This window comes from Ylistrum balloti, unplaced genomic scaffold (genome assembly GCF_031769215.1).
Source record: "Ylistrum balloti isolate Yb309-2 unplaced genomic scaffold, AGI_CSIRO_Ybal_v1 Utg370568, whole genome shotgun sequence".
NCBI classification, from domain to species: domain Eukaryota; kingdom Metazoa; phylum Mollusca; class Bivalvia; order Pectinida; family Pectinidae; genus Ylistrum; species Ylistrum balloti.
The window spans coordinates 344150-367690 of NW_026782356.1; the positions used below are offsets into that span (position 1 = coordinate 344150).

At 34.8% G+C, this 23541-nt stretch overlaps 1 protein-coding gene across 6 annotated transcripts in view; it reads right to left on the minus strand.

Annotated features, from left to right (window-relative positions):
• The window catches only part of LOC132556391 (zinc finger MIZ domain-containing protein 1-like), an 82126-nt gene that overhangs the window by 18399 nt on the left and 40186 nt on the right, over positions 1 to 23541 (minus strand). For 4 of the 6 annotated variants that reach the window (XM_060220794.1, XM_060220795.1, XM_060220796.1 and 1 more), the window contains one exon: positions 13143 to 13275. In XM_060220794.1, coding sequence (XP_060076777.1) covers positions 13143 to 13275 — 133 coding nt within the window. Of the gene's footprint in view, positions 1 to 5994; positions 6391 to 13142; positions 13276 to 23541 lie in introns of those variants that run through there. The other 2 variants (XM_060220799.1, XM_060220798.1) reach the window with 1 other exon arrangement.

Consider the following 23541-nt stretch of genomic DNA (forward strand, 5'->3'; position numbering starts at 1 on the left):
TTCCAAGTGGCTTGAATTGTTATATAAAGTTTATATGTATATCGGTACATACATACACCTGTAATTTTATACACTACCAACTTGTGTACCTGTTACTTGTTATAAGAGGAGCAGCCGTATATATGTATACCTATAAATCTAATAACTTGTTCGGAATGAGCATACACACATAATGTGAGAAACGGTGGACCACCAGATGAATAGATTTGTTACACTGCCAAAAAGGAACCAAAACCAGGTCATTTATATTGTAAAGATAAACCACAGTCACAAAGAGCACCTGGTTCATTGTGGGCTCGACTTGAATAGTCCATCCTACATGTTAAACGTAGGCCAACAAATAGTCAGATGGAAACTGTAAACTCTTCTATTGTGTACTGCTAATTGTGATGTTTACAGGTATAATACACCTATTTACATCTCAACAATATGCTACCCTTTGTTTACAGACATAACTGTTTCAACAACTTAAAATATTTTTAGAAGAATACTAAATGTTTTCTTTGATAAATACTTCAATAAAGTTACCTGATTTTAAACAGATTAGTCGAAAGTTTTTGTATATACTATCACAAGGCATTTCATACTAATTCACTTGAGAAATATTACAATTCATTCATTGAACATCATTTATCTGTTTGGTTTAGATTTTTTCATTCTTTGTTCAGCATTTTTATAAACTTTAAATCAAGTAATTACCAGACATGGATTTTTTTCTGTTAATTTTTTTTAGAATAGAATCCAGCAAAATACATCTACTGAGTGGTATTTTCTTGGATTTTATTTGTAACTTTTGAAATTGTTCAAAAGATACACTTTAGTTGATATCAACTTCTGTTAGAGTAAGTATTAGACACAGCATACAAGAATAGAAAATGGCATCATATTAGTATTTTTCAAACTCCTTCAATGATGTCAGGTGTAAATCCAAAACTTGAACTGTGAAGAATTTGATTGGGACAATAGGTGAAGCAAGTTTCTGGTCAGGGACACTGTAAACTGTCTTCTATCATAAACCTAATGATTGGATAAAGTATTCTGTGTATGTATTCCCCTATCTGACAAACAGTTCGCTCAGACAGGAATGCTACTAAATATCACTCCCAACTTGAACATCTTATCAGTGTTGAACTTTGACCTTTCTGTTGGAGCCCTGGATGGTTACATAATGTAGGAACTGGAGGTGAATCTACAGGTATAGGTGTACAGTAATACTTAATAAGATGAGTAATCTCCCACAGACTTGTATCACATTGTTGCTGGTTTGCCAGCAGTGAACCCAGCAAATCCTACTTCATGTGGCAAACCCTGCCTCACCCCAGTAAACCAGGCATCAGATATATCACTCAAATCAGCCGATTCAACACCCACACTTTGTAATTTCACTTCTGAATATATAGACTAAGTGTGTCATGTGGTGAAGGTAAAAAATTAATTTTTTTGTGTACATGTTTCATACCTGGTTGGTACACTGTAGATAAACACTAATATCAGAAAACATTTTACCTATGTGGTTTATATACAAGGTATTTACCTGCAGTGGTAATTTACATAACACTAAAATGCAATTAATGACTTTGGGCCACTTTTCAGGTGTTGTGCAAATAGATGTTTGTAATACATCAAAGCATCTCATATACTAAGATGTTAATCAATATGTTCATGAAAACAGGCCAAAAATTGATAACTGTTCCAGTGGTTCTGTTCCATTCATTTGTAACATCAAATCAGTAACTGTGACTTTCATAGTAGGTCAAGGTTATTTGTCAAACAAAAACAACTTTCCAACCCAGCAAGCTTTTCACAGACCACAGATCAGGATCACAGACTTTTCATACATCTGACACTTGTTATCTCGGAAAAGTACATTAGTTCATTATTTCCACAAACTTGATATTTTTTTTTTTTAAGTTATGTTAAAGAAAAATTATTAAAGTAGGTCTTATTTCTTTACAGTGTGAACTTCCTGGATTCTGGATATAGAACAGAACAGTCATTAGAACCATTCATCATTACTTCTCATGACAGCTCACCTTTAAGCCGAAACATGTCAAAGAATGCTCGTCATTAAATTTAGATTACAGAATAACTGACCACATTGGACTCTTTTAAAGTGAATTACTTGGATCCCCTAAAGAGACCTCATGTATACTTCTGTTTCCACAGTAGTAGTAGGTTGGTCAGGATTAACAATACTTGTTACTTTGTATTAACATAATTTCCAAAGTATGTGGAATATTAGACAGAGAATACAACCAAAGAATCTGGTTGATGGGGGTTTCCCACCCCGAGGTATTTTTAACACAATTGATATTCACTAGAAATGGGGACTTTAGGAAGGGGTTTTCCCAAATGTATTTTCAACACAGCTGGGGGACTTCAGGTATTACAAAATAACCATTGACATAATCATAATCACAACATCAGATTTATATATTGTGCAGGTGCATCCTTTAGACAGATTCAGTGGTAAAGAGAACAGTAGCAGTTAACTGAAGTCATCAGAGTACAGATGTCGTTAGCCAATTAGTAGCAGGTATAGTGAAGTATAAAGCCTATCATTAGGGCTGAGTACTAACATCAGTAGTCACACCTGTCATTCATTCAGATCAGAGTATTACAGCAGACACCGTATAACTGTTCAACACAACTAGATTATAAATGTCAGGTTTTTGTACCAGTGATTAAAGCAGTATATACAATGTACCTGTACATTTCTCTATGATATCTGGCAGATTTTACCACAAAACAGAGTGAAAATCAATTGTCCTTTCACAACAGATGATACTTATGTGAAGTGAGGGTGTAGCATGTGTGTAATGCACATTATTATCATCCCCACATTTATCTGTTTACCAACTACCTCGCCTACAGGAAAACATAAGACACAGCAGATTGATCTATATCATATTTACATAAAACCTAAATACATATATTACAAGCAAAGATATCAGCGTGTCACTTTGGTATATATATTGACTTTTAGCCTCATCAACCATATCAACAAACAATAAAACCTTTTGACCAGGCTTTATATAGACTAGTTATATAGGGCATCATAAGATATGCTATATTGATTGCCAACACAGGTATAATTAAAATTTAGAACAGGTATAGCTCTGTCTTATGATTTATATCATATTGTTCTTCTATGTCTTACGCAAGTCATCACATTTTTCCATTAAGACATACATATAACATATGATGCTTCTTAAAGTCTTAATCAATTAATTTTGTGGGTGTTCTGATAAAGCTCCATAATCCTTACAACTCATCAATACAACTAGTCACAAATATTGAATATTAAAGGTGACAAAACAATAATGTCTGTGTTTGGAGTTTTGATGGTTTAGCTACAAAGGCACAGCAGCAGAATGGTGGCTACTCTTCATTAACAACAAAGATTTGCACAATTAACAGTGACCCGGACAGATGTCAGGCATGCTGGATAGAGAGGCTGACACAAATCGGAGACACACAGCTCTGTGAATTAATCACTGCACAATCTGTACTCTGGAAAAACATACACCATTATCACACACACACTCAGCACTGAAATCCTTCAGATCAAACTATCTAATCAATAAGTGACACAAGCTATTATGAATATTGATTTCTTAACATTTATATACTCACAGAAATTGGATCTAATTATTTCAGATAACTATCTGTGTATAGCATGTGGGTGTGACTGCAGGTCAAATATTCCTCACTAGTATACACTACAATTATAATCCTTATGTCGATTGTAACATCATCACCAATACTTTGGTGTTCATGTGGGAAAGCAAGTGACTGATTCAGTGACAGGATATTAATATCTTTGTCAAAGACTTGTGGGAGGAAGGAGTGGACTACTTTCTCATCAACAATGATTTAAATATGAGCTGAATGTTGTTGATCATCATGGAAAAAGGATATTGTGGTGGGTTGTCATGGGAGGGGTGTTTGCCTTGTTTTTCTTTGAAAGTGATGCTGTGGTTGATTTCATGAGGTTGTTGTTGGTAAGGAATTGTCATAGGGAGGGATGTTGTAGTGGGTTCATGAGGAAGATTCAGATAGTGGATTATCAAGAAGAATGATGTCGTAGTGGATTGTCATGGGGAAGGATATATTTCAGTGGGTTGTCATGTGGGTAGGGGATATATTGTGACTGGTAGTCATGGAAAGGGGTGTTATGGTAATCCTGGGGAGGGATGTTGTACATAGTAGTCATGGCAACGAATGTTGCTGTGAATTGTCATGATGAGGGATGTTGTTGTGGGTAGTCAAGGCATTGGGGTATATTTTAATTGGTCAATATCTGACTGAAAGTTCTAATAAGTATTCATAGTGATAAATAAGAATATGATAAAAGCTCCATAAGATGTTTTGGGGAGACATTGTGAAACTATTGAAGATGATATGGAGTGTATCTCTTTTGCTAATACCTGGTGATGAGGGAAACTGAAACTGACAATTAACGTAATGATGGCAAAGCTGAAATATTGTCAAGGTTGGTGACGAGGGAATAATGGAATGAAATGTTGTCACAGCTGATAATGAGGGAAGGACAAGGTGAAATGCTGTCAGGGCTGTAATGAGGGGAGGACACAGTGAAATGTTGTCACAACTGGTGATGGGGAAAGGACAGGGTGAAATGCTGTCAGGGCTGATGATGAGGGAAAGACAGGGTGAAATGTTGTCACAACTGGTGATGAGGGAAGGACAGGGTGAAACGCTTTCACAGTAGGTGATGCGGGGAAGAGAGGGTGAAAAGTTAGTGATGACGAAAGGATGGGATATTGTCAATTATTATTACATTCTTAACGGCCTGTCAACACATAAAAAGTCATTAGGGCCAAGGGATATTGTCAAGGTCGAGTAATAAAGGAAAGACAAGATATAACACTGTCAATGTTGGTGACAAGAGAGAGATGCAGTTAAATGTTAATTGTCAAGGTTGGTGGTGAGGTTGGGTGTTGGGGTGAAAAGTTCCAGCATCATCTTTGTAGATGACTTCCAAGGGAGATAACCAAGAGACTGAAAAAGTTTATACAGATGTCAAGATAAGAAACATGTAGGTGATTGTCACAGGGATAGAAAGCAAAATGGATGCAGAATTGGTCAGCTGCTATGCTAATGTACTACATACTTCTTCTTTTTTTCAGAAACAATGCTAAAATGCACTAGTTCACACTTAACAAACTTTTTTTTTAAATCTAAAGAGAAGAAAATCTCCAAGGAACCTATGTCCAGTATTATGTGACCAAGTTTCTTAATCTTTCAAGATCTTTGCTTAAAATAACACCAGATATTTTTGGACAAATAAAGGTAAGACATTTAAAGAGCAACAATCATTTGACTTCATAAAAACATGACCTTTTTTGCTCTATATCCTGTTGACTAATCCCTGGCACCTAAGCTGTTTGTTTGCCCTAACTGTCTAACACAAACCATAGGTTTACACGCGGACATGGGACTATTTAATCCTGTGTCATGCTGCTTGCCAATGTCTCCTCTTTCCACTCAGTTGGTTATATCATGGTGGATGTTATACACATACATGTCTGACCCTTTCATTATGCCAAGAAGGCAAAACAGGTCACATCGTCTGTGTGTGATAGGCTCTATACAATGGGTGTAAACAATCTAGCTCAATCACTCACAGATTATATGCTCTGCCTTATTATAACAAATCGTACAGACCCATCATTTCACTAAAACAGCCACCAAGTACACTGTTCAGTGTTAGGTCAGAGATAGGCTGGCGAGATATATATGCTACATACGTGTGTACTAGATACTGAATGAAAAATACAGCAAGATTGTACCAGTACGCGTGTAAGTAAGTGTATCAAAATAGAACACTAGTAGCGTAGACATTCACACCCGAACACAACCACAACGGAAACAGCTGATTAAAACACTGTCAAACAGTACAACTGTTGTCAAAATATTACTGTGACAATATACATCTTAGATGCTGAACAACTACAGTCGGAATTAACGCACCTGTCTGTGTGTACCGCTATCTGTAACTCAGTGGCCACTTGGGTCGCCCAATCCGTCATGACCCCTCCAAAGACACAACAGAGATTCCTTCCCGGCTCAGCTGTGAGAACAAGACAATCAAAACAAGCCGACAAACCACGTTGTGTGGCTTCCTCAGTCCGGTACGTGTGTCAGTGCTCTCACGGCTGTGTACGTCCAGTCCCTATCGCCCACTCCACAGATCGTTAGCACTGGCCTTACCTGTGCACTTTGTGGCCGAAGACAATCGTTTTACGGCACACGTACACTACACAACGACACTTCCTCTTCCCAAGTAGGTCCTCCTGTCTAACTGGACTCCATCGGTCTTTGCATAACATTATTACACTACAAGTTAATCGACCTACTCTTTGCCCATTCGTGAACAAGCTTGTATCACACACACTCTCTGCTATCATCCATTACAATCTTTGTTCATTCTTGGTTAGTCACATGATCAGCCGCTTGCTCGCTGCCTTGTTTTTGGTCGTAATGTGGGGCACCGATGGGGAAATAAACTCAGAAAATCTTGCCGACCTTTCCCCTAATTAACGGAATGAAAACGTTAGGGGGTTGAACTGATCGAAGAATCAGAATTGAGTTTCAATACCGCAGTACATAAACAATGTTTTTGTTAAGGCGTGTTTGTGTCAGTGATAAGGTTGGGATAAGTACAAAAGGAGACCACTACCAGATATATTAGAGTTGTTAAGACCGTTCAATGACCTACTGGACCGCAGGCCAAAGTGGTCACAACGCGAAAAAAAGGGGCGTATTTACAAAGAGTGGATCTCCAATGTTGGAATTCCTAGAATGGGAGATATGTGACTCCTAATGACCATGTTGTATAGCACTTTTATTCTGATATGTTTATGAGGGCAACAACTTTTTTTTATACCGTTATGATGCAGTACATATAAAACTGGTACTGATATTTTCCAGTATTCCACAGCTGTGATGCCAAATGAAATGGTATTCTGATCTAATAGCAAATAACTTTCATTTAATTTGTTGCAGTCTCTAGTTTAATTGAAACATTTACATGTAGGAATGAATCATTGAATTAAATTGTCTTGTTGTTTTCTACAGAGTTACAATGCTGGAAAGTAAACAGATTTAATGTAAAATGATGTATTATCAGAGCTGATTTCCTTGATGTTTCATTTGAAAGCTACACAAAAAGACTGTAATTTTGATAAGATGTTAAGTATAGATAACATCTACCAGACAACAACAACAGTCTCCCCATGTAACAACAAATCTACTCCTCACTCTGTATTCCTGTGGGAGATATAGGTTAAAAAAAAGTACCCATAATTATTTAGCACCAGAAGTGTTGGTTAACAGCCTGATGAAATGCTACAATAGCTCATTCAAAATAAAAGGTTTGTCTTGTATGTGTATCGTAAACATTCAAAAAGTTATAAACTTGTATAAACTGATATATAAAGTTTTTACAATAATATGTTCTTTTTAAAAAGATTTATTATAAAGATTTACCATTACTGAAGAACTAAACATATTAATATTAAATTAAACTTTGAGGTTTTTAAAAACTTCTGCAAAATTTAAAGTTGATCAATATTAAAAGCTAGTTGATTTATTTAAGAATTTATACAATATCATATTTTAAAGATATGGATATAGAGGCATATTTTGCCAGCACCATTAAAACTAAATGTTACACTTATTAATTCCTATTATACTATGCAAGGTTTCAATAAATATGATTAACTGATATATATGGTAAAATTGAGAAGGAAAAGCCTAGCTAGGTATCTTGAATGAACTTCAGCATATTGTAATGAAAACTTAAATGATATTTACCTTTACTGAAACAAGGAATATCATGATGTTATTTTCAAGCAGATATTTTGGCTATTAGTGAGTCTAGTCTACATCATTTCTACCTTTTCATAGATAACAGAGGAAATCTTTTGAAATATGATGTAGACAAGTTATGTTACTAAGAATAGGCCTGACAAAGAGTGCATGTCCATTTGATAATTCGAAAATATTGAAAGAAAACAACACAACATTGTTTTTTTTATTTGTTTGATATTATATGAATCTGTTACAGTTTTTTGTAGGATTTTTTAAAAGTCAAAACATTAATTCCAAAATTTTGACAAGTCCCAATGATAACAGATATAGCTGGGTCTCAATATGCGGTGGAGTCCCATAGACAAAGCAGGAGTCCAGAACCCCAAAAGAATCACTGTTATACATTTGTTATTTTCCCATTTTTTAATCTAATTCTATTTATCTACCCAATTCAAATCTGAATGAAAACTTCAAAAGCTATCTTCATGATTTTCAACCATAACATATTGCGGAGAGGAGTTAATATATGCTTATAGTTTGTTTGCAAATCACCCTTATGCAACGTTTAAAGATACGTGATATAGCAGAATTGTTTTGAGACACTTTTAAATCCATCACGTGCAAGGGTTTACTTTCTCTTTAATGGTAAACAAAGTTAGTGTTCTGCATATTTTACATGCACTGTATCATTTAAGCGTTTTGCCCTTGTGCCACAGACACCAATCAGCTACCCTCTTATTACAAATAATTACGATAAACATGTTTTAACAGATTTGAAATGTATCATAGAAGGACTGAATGTAAATTTTATCCTAAAAGTTTTCAATACAATTTGATGATAAATTTTGGAGCATAAAGTTTATATTGTAACACAGCTTCAATACTGATGGTAAACTTATGTTTTAATGACTGATAAACATGATAAAGACATTTTACAACTTGACACATGATCATCAGAAATCCATGACTTATTTTAGAATGTGCGGAGTAATGCTGATCAATTGGTGTTCATTTCTCCATTTTAATATTAAATTCCCTTGATATGATTTTAAATGTATGAATATGATATCACAATACAGCAATATTAAGGGGACCATGCAAAAGAAATTTGAATTAGAGCTATTTTCAACCACTGAGAGTTGAGGGTAACAGTGATATGATAAAGTCAGGAAAGAGGGTAGTTTCGAGAGTGCTGTTAATGTACATATAGTTTATTATGTACATAGAATTGACTAAGCTCTCCATACCGGTACATATCAAAATAGTATTCTAATAATTAGTGAGACACCGATAATCACTAAAGGACATTATTGTCCAATTCTACATTCTCGCTGTTGGTACAGAGATAATGTAAGAGATTGAGTGTTAATTTGAATACTGTTTATAACTTTCGGTCAAAAAGGTGACTGGTATGGAACTCATATGAAGTTTAACAAGAAATGGAGTTTTTTTTTTTAGATTGGACATATTAAGAATAGTGATAATGGTAGATTATTGCAGTCAACTTATAGGTGGTTATGTAACAGTAAAAATCCTTGTGATTATTATGAGTCTAATTTCAAATAAAAGATTAACTGATGTAGTTAAAGCAAATGTATAATACTATCAATGTATGATAAAAAAAAAAAAAAAAAATAAAAGCATTCTTCAATTTTAGATGTGGGTCCTTGCCTCTTGAAATTGAGAAGGGTATAGGCATGCCCCACCAATGATACTTGTTAACAATAGATTATGTAATGCTAATGTTTATCGATTGTGAACATTAAGAACATCTTGGATCTTTAATTTTATCTAAAGCAAATGATCTGTGTGAAAATTTTAATGATATGGACAAGTTTGAACAGTTCAGGTATTAGAATGTTGGCACCACACATTTAGAAAACTTTGGCAAAACAACTTAATCTTACGTGGAGGAGGAGAACTATTTTCTTTTCATAACATTATTTCTATATATACGCATAGACAAGTTTAGCTTTGGCTTACTCCAACTACAACAAGTTTTTCATGAATCAAATGATTATTGAAAGTGTAACCATTTTAGATGTCATATTTTACCAGGCATTAATGTATCCAGTACACCATTTTTGGCAGGGCATACGTTACGATGTAACATGACTTTAGGAATAATACAAATGTATATTATGTGCTTGACAACCATATGAAATATATTGAATTTGGCCTTGATAATCAGTCAGTCAGCTTATTTATGTACACCTATAAATATTGTTGGTCAATATCTTGTACATTGGAAAGGAACTGACTTAAGAAACCAACAGATAGAAAGTCTTGTGATTTTCCTTTTCAACTAATGTCATGGTCTTTTGTCTTGATAAGTCATGGATTGTATATTTCATTTTAAATCCATAAAGCTGAAACCTAAGATGTAACACACTGTCTATCATGTCCTCAATTACTATACAAGATCAATTGTGATCTTTTCTTTCAATCTTTGAATTACAACAAATGTATAACATTTTATGATAATTTATATCCATCTTCCTGCAGCGGCATGAAAGTTGGTAAAACAGATCAAGGTAGCAATTATAGCGCTGAAGAACAAGGTTAGTTGAAGAAGAACAAAAAACCAAATCCTTTCTCTTCACATATATCAGAAATTGACTGGATATCTAACAATGTGCTTTAATATCTTATATGCTGGAATCTGCAACATCTATTCTTGGCAAAGTTTGCCCTCCCTTTTAGCAGCTTCCCAAACTTACATAACACTCCTGCAGTGCAATGGTAAACACTCCAGTTCAGCCAGCGAACTGGAGCAATAACTCATACAAAACATGATTAAATATATATACAAGTGTTGCTTGTTGTGTACAAAACTCACTCAAGTAGATAGCTTGGGCAGCTAGTTTTTAAAAAAAAAAAAAAAAACCAGAGTTTGTACACAAAAAAAAAAAAAAAAATGGAGAAATCACTGCCTACTGCCCCACTTTTCAGTGAAATGGTGAGAAAAGGATGGAATTGGAGATTTGTAAACTGAAAAGTGAGACAGGAGGTTGTGAAAGCATAAGTTAGATGAGATAATGTAACAGAGATTGTATGGTAAGATATAAATATACAACCGTTTATATAATTAAAGGTGAGACAGATGGTTACTGAAGAATTGTGAAAAATGTAAATCACAGTACAAACCTCAATATGAAGAATATGGCCTGAAGCCAGAAAGACCTCCTCAATCATTAACTCTGATGAGACTTTCTGAATCAAGCAAGTCTACCAGAGTTTACCTTGAGTAATCTCGTTTTTTTTTCTTCTCCATTTTAATCATCTGTATAGAATTTTAAGCAATAGGCTCCGCTAATTAATTCTAATTATACAGAAGATTTGAAATTCAGATTTATTCATCAAAATCAGTATCAATATATCAAGAAGAAATTATAAATAACCATTTACTTGTTGACATATTAGTGGAGTAAAGATTTTATGATAGAAGGAAGTGGTACATTAATTAATATCCTCACTTTGTAAACTGATCCGACAAACCACTCAACATGCAACATGTTATTGTGTCTCCAGTAACGGGTGTACGTACCAAAGTTTGACTGAGACTTTTCATGTCAATAAACAACACCGAGTATCACATGTTCCTAAATCGTGCTGAAGAGCAGCCAAGGTTACACATATATGGACAAGGTCATTTGAAAATGTTAAGGTGAAACCCGATTCTATTAATGAGTTTCCTGTTATGTAGCAGTTTTCTTTGAATATATACTGTAATAAAAACAATGGCGGTATATGTAAATGTCAGGTGATAAAATCGGGACAGTAATCGTCTCCAGGAACTAGTGTGACAGATACTACCAAGTTTTATAACCATGGAATGTTTGCAATATCAACGCTGGTAGGTGTTTAGTGGTGATTGATTAGAAATTGGGGCACTGTTCTCTTCAGTATATATGATTCCTATATATGTATAAACCTATTAGTACAGAATTCAATTTGTCAATCTGTATCAAATGGAGGTCTTTTGGCCATCTATAATTACCACAGATAATGGTGTAAGAAATCAATAGTGTGACCCTTGACCTATGGCTGGTATTAGCTCTGGGGACTAGTGGCAGACTGGGCCAGGCTGTGCAGGAACAGATAGGCATCTGTACCACATGTTATCTGCTTGTATCTGTGTCTTCACCGCCACCACATTGTTACTGGGTGTTTGTCAATCCATGAGGTACAAGTGTACAGTGCTTGTACTAACATGCAACATGTTCATTATACTGCTATAATGCATAAATACAACCATTAATATGACTTAGATGTGTAACTTCTTTCTAATATACCCATTTAAAGGATGAGTGTGTTTATTTTTATAATTTTTTTTTCCTGAGAAACATCTACTTTGAGTTTGTCATTAATTCAGTTTTAAAAATATAACATTTTCTTCAACCACGATGATATATAGGTTTTTGTAAAGACACTAACTGGTAGATGCTTTTATGTTAAGAAAAGTTATTTACGAAACAATTATTATAAAACGAAATTAAGAAAGTAAGGTGTATTAATCTTTAAACATTTAAGGACAGATTGCCAGACTAATTTAGTGTTAAACGTCATCACTAATGGCCAATACACATCCAACAGTAGAGGCATCTTGTGGTAACCCGTAGTACAAATATCTATTAAGTGCCTCTCTCTATACACACCGACAGTATATAACTTGCTACTTACACTGGGAGGTATATAGACTCTGGCAGTATGTACATTTTTTATACTAGTACCCATAACCTGTAGTGTACAAAATGTACCTGTCCGCACCAGGGTCCCACTTATACATACTAGTATGGCCCACAGCCATGCTGCTGCATGCACAAAAAGCATGTCAGATCTGAGCCAGCAGAGGGTTATGGAGCCATAACTCTTGATAAGTAAACGTGACAGCTTGAATTGGCTCTGAGTGTAACTACATGTTGCTCTGGAATGGAGTTATTGGAAGGGCAATGCTCATCTTCCTGGTAAAATTGAAGCTGAAAGAGTCCTCATTCTTCTACTTGTTAAAAAGTCACTATGTTTTTCAAACAATTCAGGAACATTGTCTCAGAATTTCATCAATCTATACTGAGTTTTTCTTGTGCTATCCTAGCCTCTGTATATACAGCTGATAACTAAGAATTATCTAATACATGTATTCCCAAAACTTGTGTTGTTTCTGATTTGAGATATTTCTATGATTCCAATCTTTGAGGAAATTATTATTTTGATAATAATACTCTTCATACTTTACTGAATTTAGCTCAAATACCCCTGTAGATTTTGGATATTGTAAGAGTTGCCTCCCTTGCCCTGTAACTTACCCTGACGGGACGGGTGGCATTGCCTTTTGTATCTGGGGATGCATCCCACTGCCTTTAGAGTCGGGCACCCTGTTCTTCTGGTGTCGTAATAGTAGTAACCTGCCTAGCTCCTCACACCATACTGATAGCATAGCTGCAATGAGAGAAAATCAAATTAGATATCATCATTATCACATAAAATGACATTCAAACTGCACTAATATAGCTGTAGGGGAAAAATAGCATTACCATCAAGGGACAGATATGGCACTTACAAAAAAAAAAGCACATGCCAATTTCAAAACTATCAATAAAAGTAACAATTTTGTACATAAAAGGCAGTTGCTGAAAGTGCAAAATCCAGATAAATATCTTAAATGTAGTATTTAAAACTATCAAGGTACAAAATGCATATCAATAAGCGCTTTATTGTCTAAATGTTTTCCTGCCTTAGAAATCCATTAGGGATTTTAATATTTTCTCAATGCTTGAAACATGTTGAAATTAACTGGAATACCAGGAAAACATTCAAATTTGAAGCATGATTTCTTTTATTTTGATTTGTTCAAGTGAATACCACCACAACCAATAATATTCCTATCAATTTATTACAGCTAATGACCTGCAAATACTCCAGAAAAAGATATTGTTGGTTGGTAAATGTATTATAAAATATAGCATAGAAATGTATGTTCACAGCTGTTCTGTATCTGTTGTGGATAATGTTGATTATAAAGATACATTACAGAGTCAAATGTACAGAGAAAAACCAATAAATAATAGATTTGTTGTGCGTAAGATGTGGTGCGGATGTGTGTATCTGCTGTATAAACAGCATCATGGTTCTCCAATAGCCTGCCGTAACGTTTGGTGACAGAGTCCTGGGGAAAATCAATGATCTACTTGAAATGTTTTGATTGAGTGAGAAAACCAAGTTAAAGAAAGGAGAAAGTATTGATCTTGACAGGTAATTGACAGCACGGATAGGTAGCTAACTTTAGGACAGGTAACTAACGATAGGACAGGTAACTAATACAGGATAGGTACTAAATGATAAAACAGGTAACTAACAAAAGGACAAGCAATTGACTGTAGGACAGATAACTAACAGTAGGACAGGTAATTAACAACAAGGCAGGTAACTTGCACTGAACAGGAAACTAAAAAGGACGGCTCACTTATAATGTAACCAACAACATATTAAAAAAGAAACTTAATTGATACAAGGGATAGGTAACCATGATGTTACAATCAGACAGGTAACAAACATGTTACAATCAGACAGGTAACAATCATGTTACAATCAGACAGGTAACAAACATGTTACAATCAGACAGGTAACAAACATGTTACAATCAGACAGGTAACAAACATGTTACAATCAGATAGGTAACAATCATGTTACCATCAGACAGGTAACAATCATGTTACAATCAGACAGGTAACAACCATGTTACAATCAGACAGGTAACAACCATGTTACAATCAGACAGGTAACAACCGTGTTACAATCAGACAGGTAACAATCATGTTACAATCAGACAGGTAACAATCATGTTACAATCAGACAGGTAACAACCATGTTACAATCAGACAGGTAACAATCATGTTACAATCAGACAGGTAACTATGATGTTACAATCAGACAGGTAACAAACATGTTACAATCAGACAGGTACAACCATGTTACAATCAGACAGGTAACAACCGTGTTACAATCAGACAGGTAACAACCATGTTACAATCAGATGTTACAATCAGACAGGTAACAGGTAACAATCATGTTACAATCAGACAGGTAACAATCATGTTACAATCAGACAGGTAACAAACATGTTACAATCAGACAGGTAACAACCATGTTACAATCAGACAGGTAACAACCATGTTACAATCAGACAGGTAACAACCATGTTACAATCAGACAGGTACAACCATGTTACAATCAGACAGGTAACAACCATGTTACAATCAGACAGGTAACAACCATGTTACAATCAGACAGGTACAACCATGTTACAATCAGACAGGTAACCATGATATTACAATCAGACAGGTAACAATCATGTTACAATCAGACAGGTAACAAACATGTTACAATCAGACAGGTAACTAAGATGTTACAATCAGACAGGTAACAACCATGTTACAATCAGACAGGTAACAACCATGTTACAATCAGACAGGTAACAACCATGTTACAATCAGACAGGTAACAATCATGTTACAATCAGACAGGTAACAATCATGTTACAATCAGACAGGTAACAATCATGTTACAATCAGACAGGTAACAAACATGTTACAATCAGACAGTTACAATCAGACAGGTAACTAAACATGTAACACAGGTAACAAACATGTTACAATCAGACAGGTACAACCATGTTACAATAATACAGTTAACAACCGTTTTACATTCTGACAGTTAACAACAATTTTACAATCTTCAAGGTAACAACCATGTTACAATCAGACAGGTAACAACCATGTTACAATCAGACAGGTAACTATGATGTTACAATCAGACAGGTAACAATCATGTTACAATCAGACAGGTAACAACCATGTTACAATCAGACAGGTAACAAACATGTTACAATCAGACAGGTACAACCATGTTACAATCAGACAGGTAACAACCGTGTTACAATCAGACAGGTAACAACCATGTTACAATCAGACAGGTACAACCATGTTACAATCAGACAGGTAACAACCATGTTACAATCAGACAGGTACAACCATGTTACAATCAGACAGGTAACAACCGTGTTACAATCAGACAGGTAACTATGATGTTACAATCAGACAGGTAACAATCATGTTACAATCAGACAGGTAACCATGATGTTACAATCAGACAGGTGCTACAATCAGACAGGTAACAACCATGTTACAATCAGACAGGTAACTATGATGTTACAATCAGACAGGTAACAGGTAACTATGATGTTACAATCAGACAGGTAACAACCATGTTACAATCAGACATTTAACAACCATGTTACAATCAGACAGGTAACTATGATGTTACAATCAGACAGGTAACAACCATGTTACAATCAGACAGGTAACAACCATGTTACAATCAGACAGGTAACAACCATGTTACAATCAGACAGGTATAATCATGTTACAATAGGACAGGTAACCTTTTAGTTACCATATTACAGGTAAAAGGACAGGTAATCACAGAGATACAACATGATACGAAGACTTTTTAATAGTCCTGCTAATATAATGAACACACAGGTATGTTCCATTAATAAGTAAATAAATGATATATTGAACCTGGCCATTAGGTATATAATGGATGATTAACCGGTTTTTGTGATCATAGACACACAAAGAGTTCTCACTTACAGAGTTAGTTCATTTCTTACTTAATGACTTGGCAAGCAGATATTTAACACACAATGTTACATAACTTTATAATGCATAAAATTGAAATAGTCTTTCATGGCCTGCTCAGACAGAATGTATCTATTATCAGTAGAAATATTTAATTGTCAAATTTCATTTTGATATTCAAAAAATTTCAAATCAAAAGAGATCAATGAACTTCATTAGATGCATGTGAAGTGACAAGAGTACATGTGAACTGTACAAAATGTGAATGTAAAGTAGGTATGATCAGTTCATGAATAGAAATTCTAGGATATCGTTATTCATAAGGTATTGACAGAGAAAACAAATTCACAGAAAACGAACGGGAAAAAAAATAAGGAAAAGATAACCAGGCTCTCGTGCCTTAATTCTGAGACGATGAGTTGTCAGTCATATATTTGGTTAGCTTCCTAAGGACTGTCAAGCCCTAAAGGTCCACAACAAGCTCTGTAACTGTTGTTTTGCCAAGACAAAATAGAAACAATAAACCAAACATTTATCATAATTGGCCTAAATTAATCTGCTCTGTTGGTGTGACCCTGTGCCAATGAGCACTCCTTGTCTAGACGAGGCTCCTCAAATCTGGGCCAAGCCATGGGTGGTCGAACTTCTTTGCATATATAGCAAGTTGAAAAAAAAACAACCTTAAAACTTAAAACCAAATTTTTATTACATTTTCTCCTTTCTGATTCAATAAGTGAGTCTGTAAGAATTCTGGCATGGCTAATTCTAGATGTTCAGTAAGTAATGTTAAACAACATTCCAATGATCAGAGCTATTTGTATCCAGTACCAGCCGACTTGTTGTGATGTGAAATGCTTGGATTCTCTAATTCATTTCACCATCTGTATAGCTACATATGCGGATCACACTCAGAGCTATCTACTGTTAACAATGTAATCTGTTGCTGCCAGTATACAGTGTACGGGCCATCCGAGAGTTAATATTAGCATAGTTTATGAAAGCCATATGAACAGGGTCAATGGAAGTACAAGTTACAACTGGGTAGGTTCTGTCCCTCCCAGTGAAACTTGCTGGCAAAGTGAGCCCCTATTTAATTTAGGGCTCTGGTTACGATGCCCCATTTTGTGATGATAAAAAAATACACTGCAGTAAATGCCTCTCACCGACACATAGTGGCTTATGTACATTGTATAAACATACAGTCTATTGATTTTGTCTCGATGTTTAACCCTTTATAACTATTGTCTGTTTTGACAGAAAGCGCAGATCCCAAAGCACTGTGTCAATTTCCCAGTAATAATCTGGGCTGTTGGGATAATGGAGACTTTTATTGATTTTAAGTTCCTCAAAATTACATGCATGCAGGACTCAATCTGTCACTTCCCAATATGGTGAAGAATTTAACTACATTTTCACACAAATAAAATTCCATCCTATATCAACATTAGTCTCCACCACAGCACTTAATTGGTAAGATTTAACCAATTTTAACCTTGTTAGGAAATCTTACCACCAGTCTTAATGCATTGTGAGAGGAAATTCTAATAGCCTTGATTAGTGTGATGGAAATAAGTACAACATGGATTCTAACAATAACACAAATTCAATAGAATGATTTTTTAACTTCTGCTCTCCCCAATCGATCAATTTAATGTTTCTAATTATAACACAAACTTCAAATATTTCCAATATCTTTTGTATTAATAGAGTAAAATTTTTATCCTCGATAGCTTTCTTCTTTGCTGAATCTCCAATGAATGAAGCAATTTTTTTTCTGATATTTACAAAATAGAATCTTGATTTAATTCATACATTGTACATAAGTTCTATACTGATGTTCTGCTTTTAATAGCCGTGATTAGAGAGATTAAGATCTTACATCCAAAACTGTCTTAATTACCAGTCAACAGACTAAAGTTCTTAATCCAATCAGGTCAGAGGCCTCATTGTCCTGTATTTTTAATTGATACCGGGTAAAAAGTATAGGGTAAAATATTGTTTTGGTTTGTACACAAGGTCATCAGTGTTTTTAATTAGCCTGGATTAAGTTAAGATCAAAACAGGAAAATCTTATTTCTGGTGATCTGAATTTGTCAAAGGTCAGCAGAGAAAAATCGAATTTCTAATTATTTGGATTTGTCCAAGGTCAACAGAGAAAAATCGAATTTCTAGTGATTTGGATTAATCCAAGGTCAAAACTGTGACATTGTACCTCTAGTAGCTTGGATTGAAGAATGTTAAGAAAATGAGAGCTCACTTTTACTGAAGAGAATCGTGTTCACTGTGAGGTAAAAAGAACAAAACCTAAGGAGTTGAATTTCATATTCATGCCAAGGCTATCAGTTCTGTGGTTAACATGAACAGATTATGTAACTCTTCTTTGCATGGTGTGGTGTTTATTTTGTCATGTGACAGATATTACACTTTTTTCTGAACAGTACCAGTGTTACATATATATGTAGACTTATGAGTGTCTGTATAGTTTTTTTATAAAGCTTGGTCGCTGATTAAAAAAGATGTAATATTTGTTGGCCTACATTTGGTACACAACACTTCCATTCCAGGATATGCCAGTAAGAAATTTATGTAGCTCTGATGAAAAATGATATAGAACAAGTACATATCTTAGGTGGACCTTAATGATAAATTAGGTAACACCAGGTGAGATAACACCCATCTAAAGAAAGGGCCGCTGACAGAATTTCGGGACAGAAATTGTGAAACACAGAATGTGAACATATGATTATGGAAGAGGATACAGAACTTAAATATGTAACACCTAATGATTCACATACACACAATATTGATAAAGACTAATATTTGTTGGTTGGGAAACGTGTTAATTGTTCAGTTTAATAGACTTATAAGTGACAGCTTTTGTACCACAATTCAATGATTGTCAATGCTACTTTCATCCTTTTGAACACAAAGATCAATATTTTCACCTGTACAGGTAGCTTCAGCTACCAGAATATATCATTTGATCTCATTTCTCGTTAATACCTGGTTACTCCAAAACCCCTTGCCGTTTATGACTACATTAGAAGCATGCTAATTAATGTTTTTAATGCAAGGATATTTTTCTAAAACTGATGGATAACTAATCGACGCTGACAAAGCTGTTTCTGAGAGGCAGATATACAGGTATAATAAGTACAATGACATACTTACACAGACCAATTATTTCTAGTAACATTGACAATAACTATGGTCTATATCATTGAAATACTGAATGTGCCTGTGTAATTCACAGTGGTAAAGACGTTAAAGTCTACCCAGTATCACACAACCAGAAATACACAAATCATTCACTGATTCCTTTACTCAGTCTCATGTGATTAACCTTTAGTCATTACACCACAAAATGTAATAGAATGAAAACAGATACTGATGTCTCAATGATGTCTTATAGTATCCTTCTGGCATAAAAGAATTTATTAACGAATTTCTTACCTGTATTATTGTTTCTATAAGACGTACTGACTACTGATACACACTGACTGTAAAAAGGGAGTGAAACTGAAACTATGAACATGACAAACGAAATAGGGTATTTTCATTTTATTTATGCACCAAAATATTAATACTCAATTACCTAATTACCAAATAAATCTTACAAGGAAATCATTTCTCATTAACCTTTAAACTTACCAAGACATTACTGTGTATTTTATCTCATTCTTGATATGTTTATAATTCAATAATCATATCACTTATGTTTTTTATGTACTTAAAGGTCGTCACAAGTTTACCTTGACTTATATATTCAACAATCAAGATTTTTTTTTTATAATATATATTTTGTCTATAAAGCTTATCAAAGTCTCCTAAAATTATGTGTTATAGTAATATAGGTTCATTAATCCATTACGTTTCAGTGATCTACTAAGTTTAAACAGGAATACATAGGTAAAGTAAAGTTATTTAGTCAACACTCTTTACATAGATAAGTTTGCTCCTTTACATTTGAACAATAAAATCAAAGCCACCCAGGAATGAATGTCAAACACAATACTTACAACAACAGGTACGACTATAGGAACGGTGTTTTCAGTTGATCATGTGGACAAACGTTACTGACTAACAGCATAAATAATGTGTAGATACACACACGAGTAAGTTGTCATTGTAGACATACAGTATGACCTTTTTAATAACGACACAATAATTCTACACTGTACACCTGAGTCAGGTAAGTGGGTACAGAGAGTATGTACGTAAACACAGCACGTCACAGTTCTACACCTATGTCATACACATTAGCTGATACATCCTAATTTATCCCACGCAAGCAATATGTGTGAAAATCACATTACGTACACAATCTTCTCTTCCTTTGTTGTAATACTACGTCAATTTAAAATTTCCTCTTGTTTCAATGCAACTCATATAATGTACACTGCTCATTACCAATATAAAAATAGATTTTCATTCTGTGTATTTAAAACAAAGTGTTCCAGAAAAGAAGGGATTTTCAAGAATTAAAGAGACAACTAAATAAAAAATAAAAATCCCCTTCTTTGTTGAGATGACAGTTCTAGTGTATAGATTGATGAGTGGGAGTTGTCAGACGAACAGGAAGTACGGTCACGTTCTTCCTCATTCGGGAGTAAAATTAACAATACATTTAGCTGATTGGCTTCAGTAAATTTTCCCTACCTAAAAATAGAAGAGTATACAATACTGATTAAATCAAATTTTCTGGAAAACTTACTGATACTAACTTCTTACCATGCTGATGACTTCATAATTCAAATAAAAAAGTCTTTTCATAGTTAAAAGATTTTATAAATATCATATTACTTCTGGTTTGAACTTTGAAATTGACAGGAAAAATAATGTCACAAAATCACCGAGCATCATTGATCACAGGATGTGGGTTGGAGGAGGAGGGAGATGGGGGAGTGAAGTGTTACATCATAATTATAAGTGCAGGTACAAGGAGAATGTGTAACCTATAATGAACTTCCTCTCTTCCTCTCCAAATAAATAAATAAAAAGTACATGGATCGTGTTTACATCCCAAAGTTCAACTGAGAAATTTGCATGAATATTTTTTGGCCTAAATACACAAAATAACTTTGGACTTCAGGATAGAGAAAGATGATCTACGCCAGGCCAATTAAACAGGTGATAGACCAAATTGGCTCTGGGTGTTTTAGGTGTGGTACAAGTAAAGGTGTCTGTCTACACCAGACTTTTATTAGGGGTGATACAGGTAAAGGTGTCTGTCTGTCTGTCTATACCAGACTCTGGGTATATTAGGGGTGATACAGGTAAAGGTGTCTGTCTGTCTATACCAGACTCTGGGTGTGTTAGTTGTGGTACAAGTAAAGTTGTCTGTCTACTGTACAAGTTAAAGTGTCTGTCTACACCTGACTTTTATCAGAGGTGAAACAGGTAAAGTTGTCTGTCCATCTGTCTATACCAGACTCTGGGTATATGTGTGGTACAAGTAAAGGTATCTATCTGTCTGTCTGTCTGTCTGTCTGTCTGTCTATAATGGACTCTGGGTGTATTAGGTGTCGTACAAGTAAAATTGTCTGTCTGTGGAACAAAGAAAGTTGTCTGTCTCCTGTACAAGTAAAGTTGTCTGTCTGTCTATACCAGACTCTGGGTGTGTTAGTTGTCGTACAAGTAAAATTGTCTGTCTGTGGAACAAAGAAAGTTGTCTGTCTCCTGTACAAGTAAAGTTGTCTGTCTCCCGTACAAGTAAAGTTGTCTGTCTATAACGGACTCTGGATGTATTAGGTGTGGTACAAGTAAAGTTGTCTGTCTGTCTGTCTATACCTGACTCTGGGTGATCTTAAGGTGATACAAACCCTGGGTGCATTATGGGTGGAATAATGTCACAAGTGAAGGTTTTCGTATAAGTTGGCCCAGCGGGTAGCCTACTCTGAGCAATTCTAGGTATGTATAACCACCCTACCCTGAAGCTATGTCAAGGAGGTGTACAATGGTGTGTAGGTCAATCAGTGCTAACTCTCATATCCACATTGAGGTATTACAGACATGTAAAAATGTGAAAACCACTGATTGTCTTGATGCTTTTGTGGTGTATCACACAGCATGAGGAACAGAACACCTCTACAGGACTGGTGTAGCAGCTCTGGAGCAGTACAATATTTGGCAAACATTCAAGGGAGAATTTTATTACTCTCGGGCGGAGTTAATAATTAGATTACACAATGTGATCACTCTACTTCATCATTTCTGTACATTAAATATATCGTAACATTTTCTTTGTGTACAGTCCATGATTGATAGCAATGTAACACCATATACCAATCTATACTATCTTAATTCACAAAACTCCCACGAAAAAGTAGCAAACTGCTGAATCAACAGATATTACAATATTTACTTTGTTAGGTATGTCTAACTTACATGTCAAGGTGAATCACCAGCTGGACATTATCTATTTTCAGTCGCGGACTATTAGGAATAATTCAGATGAAAATATGTTTTGTAGCAGACTGGATTTATTACAAAAGATATTGATATTTACTGTGAAACACTCCACTGAAATGTTGGAATAAAAACAGAAATTTTATGTGTTTGGTGGCACAAAATAGACTTTGTTAAACCAAGGCTTATATCTGCTGCAAAATGGTTTTTTTAACTGCACAAATTTTTGTTGTATGTAAAATATCTTCGAAAATACTATCAAAGTTGAACATTTACTTTATCAGTATGTCAAGCTGTCAGTTTCTAGATATTATAGATGTGAATATCAAATTAGACGAAGCTCAAACTATGTGATGATTGTCCTCACAGAAATGTGGTAACTCTAATCCGTCCAGTCACAAAACATTTAAGCTTGACAATTGTACTTTGATCTTTTTTTTTTTTTTTAACAACACATTTCTCTTCCTAGTGTCTCCATTTACAACCACTTCATATTTCCCTGTTTTAAGGGACAGTTTACATAGGGTGTAATGTCAAGTTCTGTCTTGTTTCCTAAGCATGAATATATATACAGTCATTAAGAAATTTAGTCATGTACCCTTTATCTACAAGGTACTGAATCAGTAAGGTGGAATGTCATGTTCTGTCATGCAGTTTA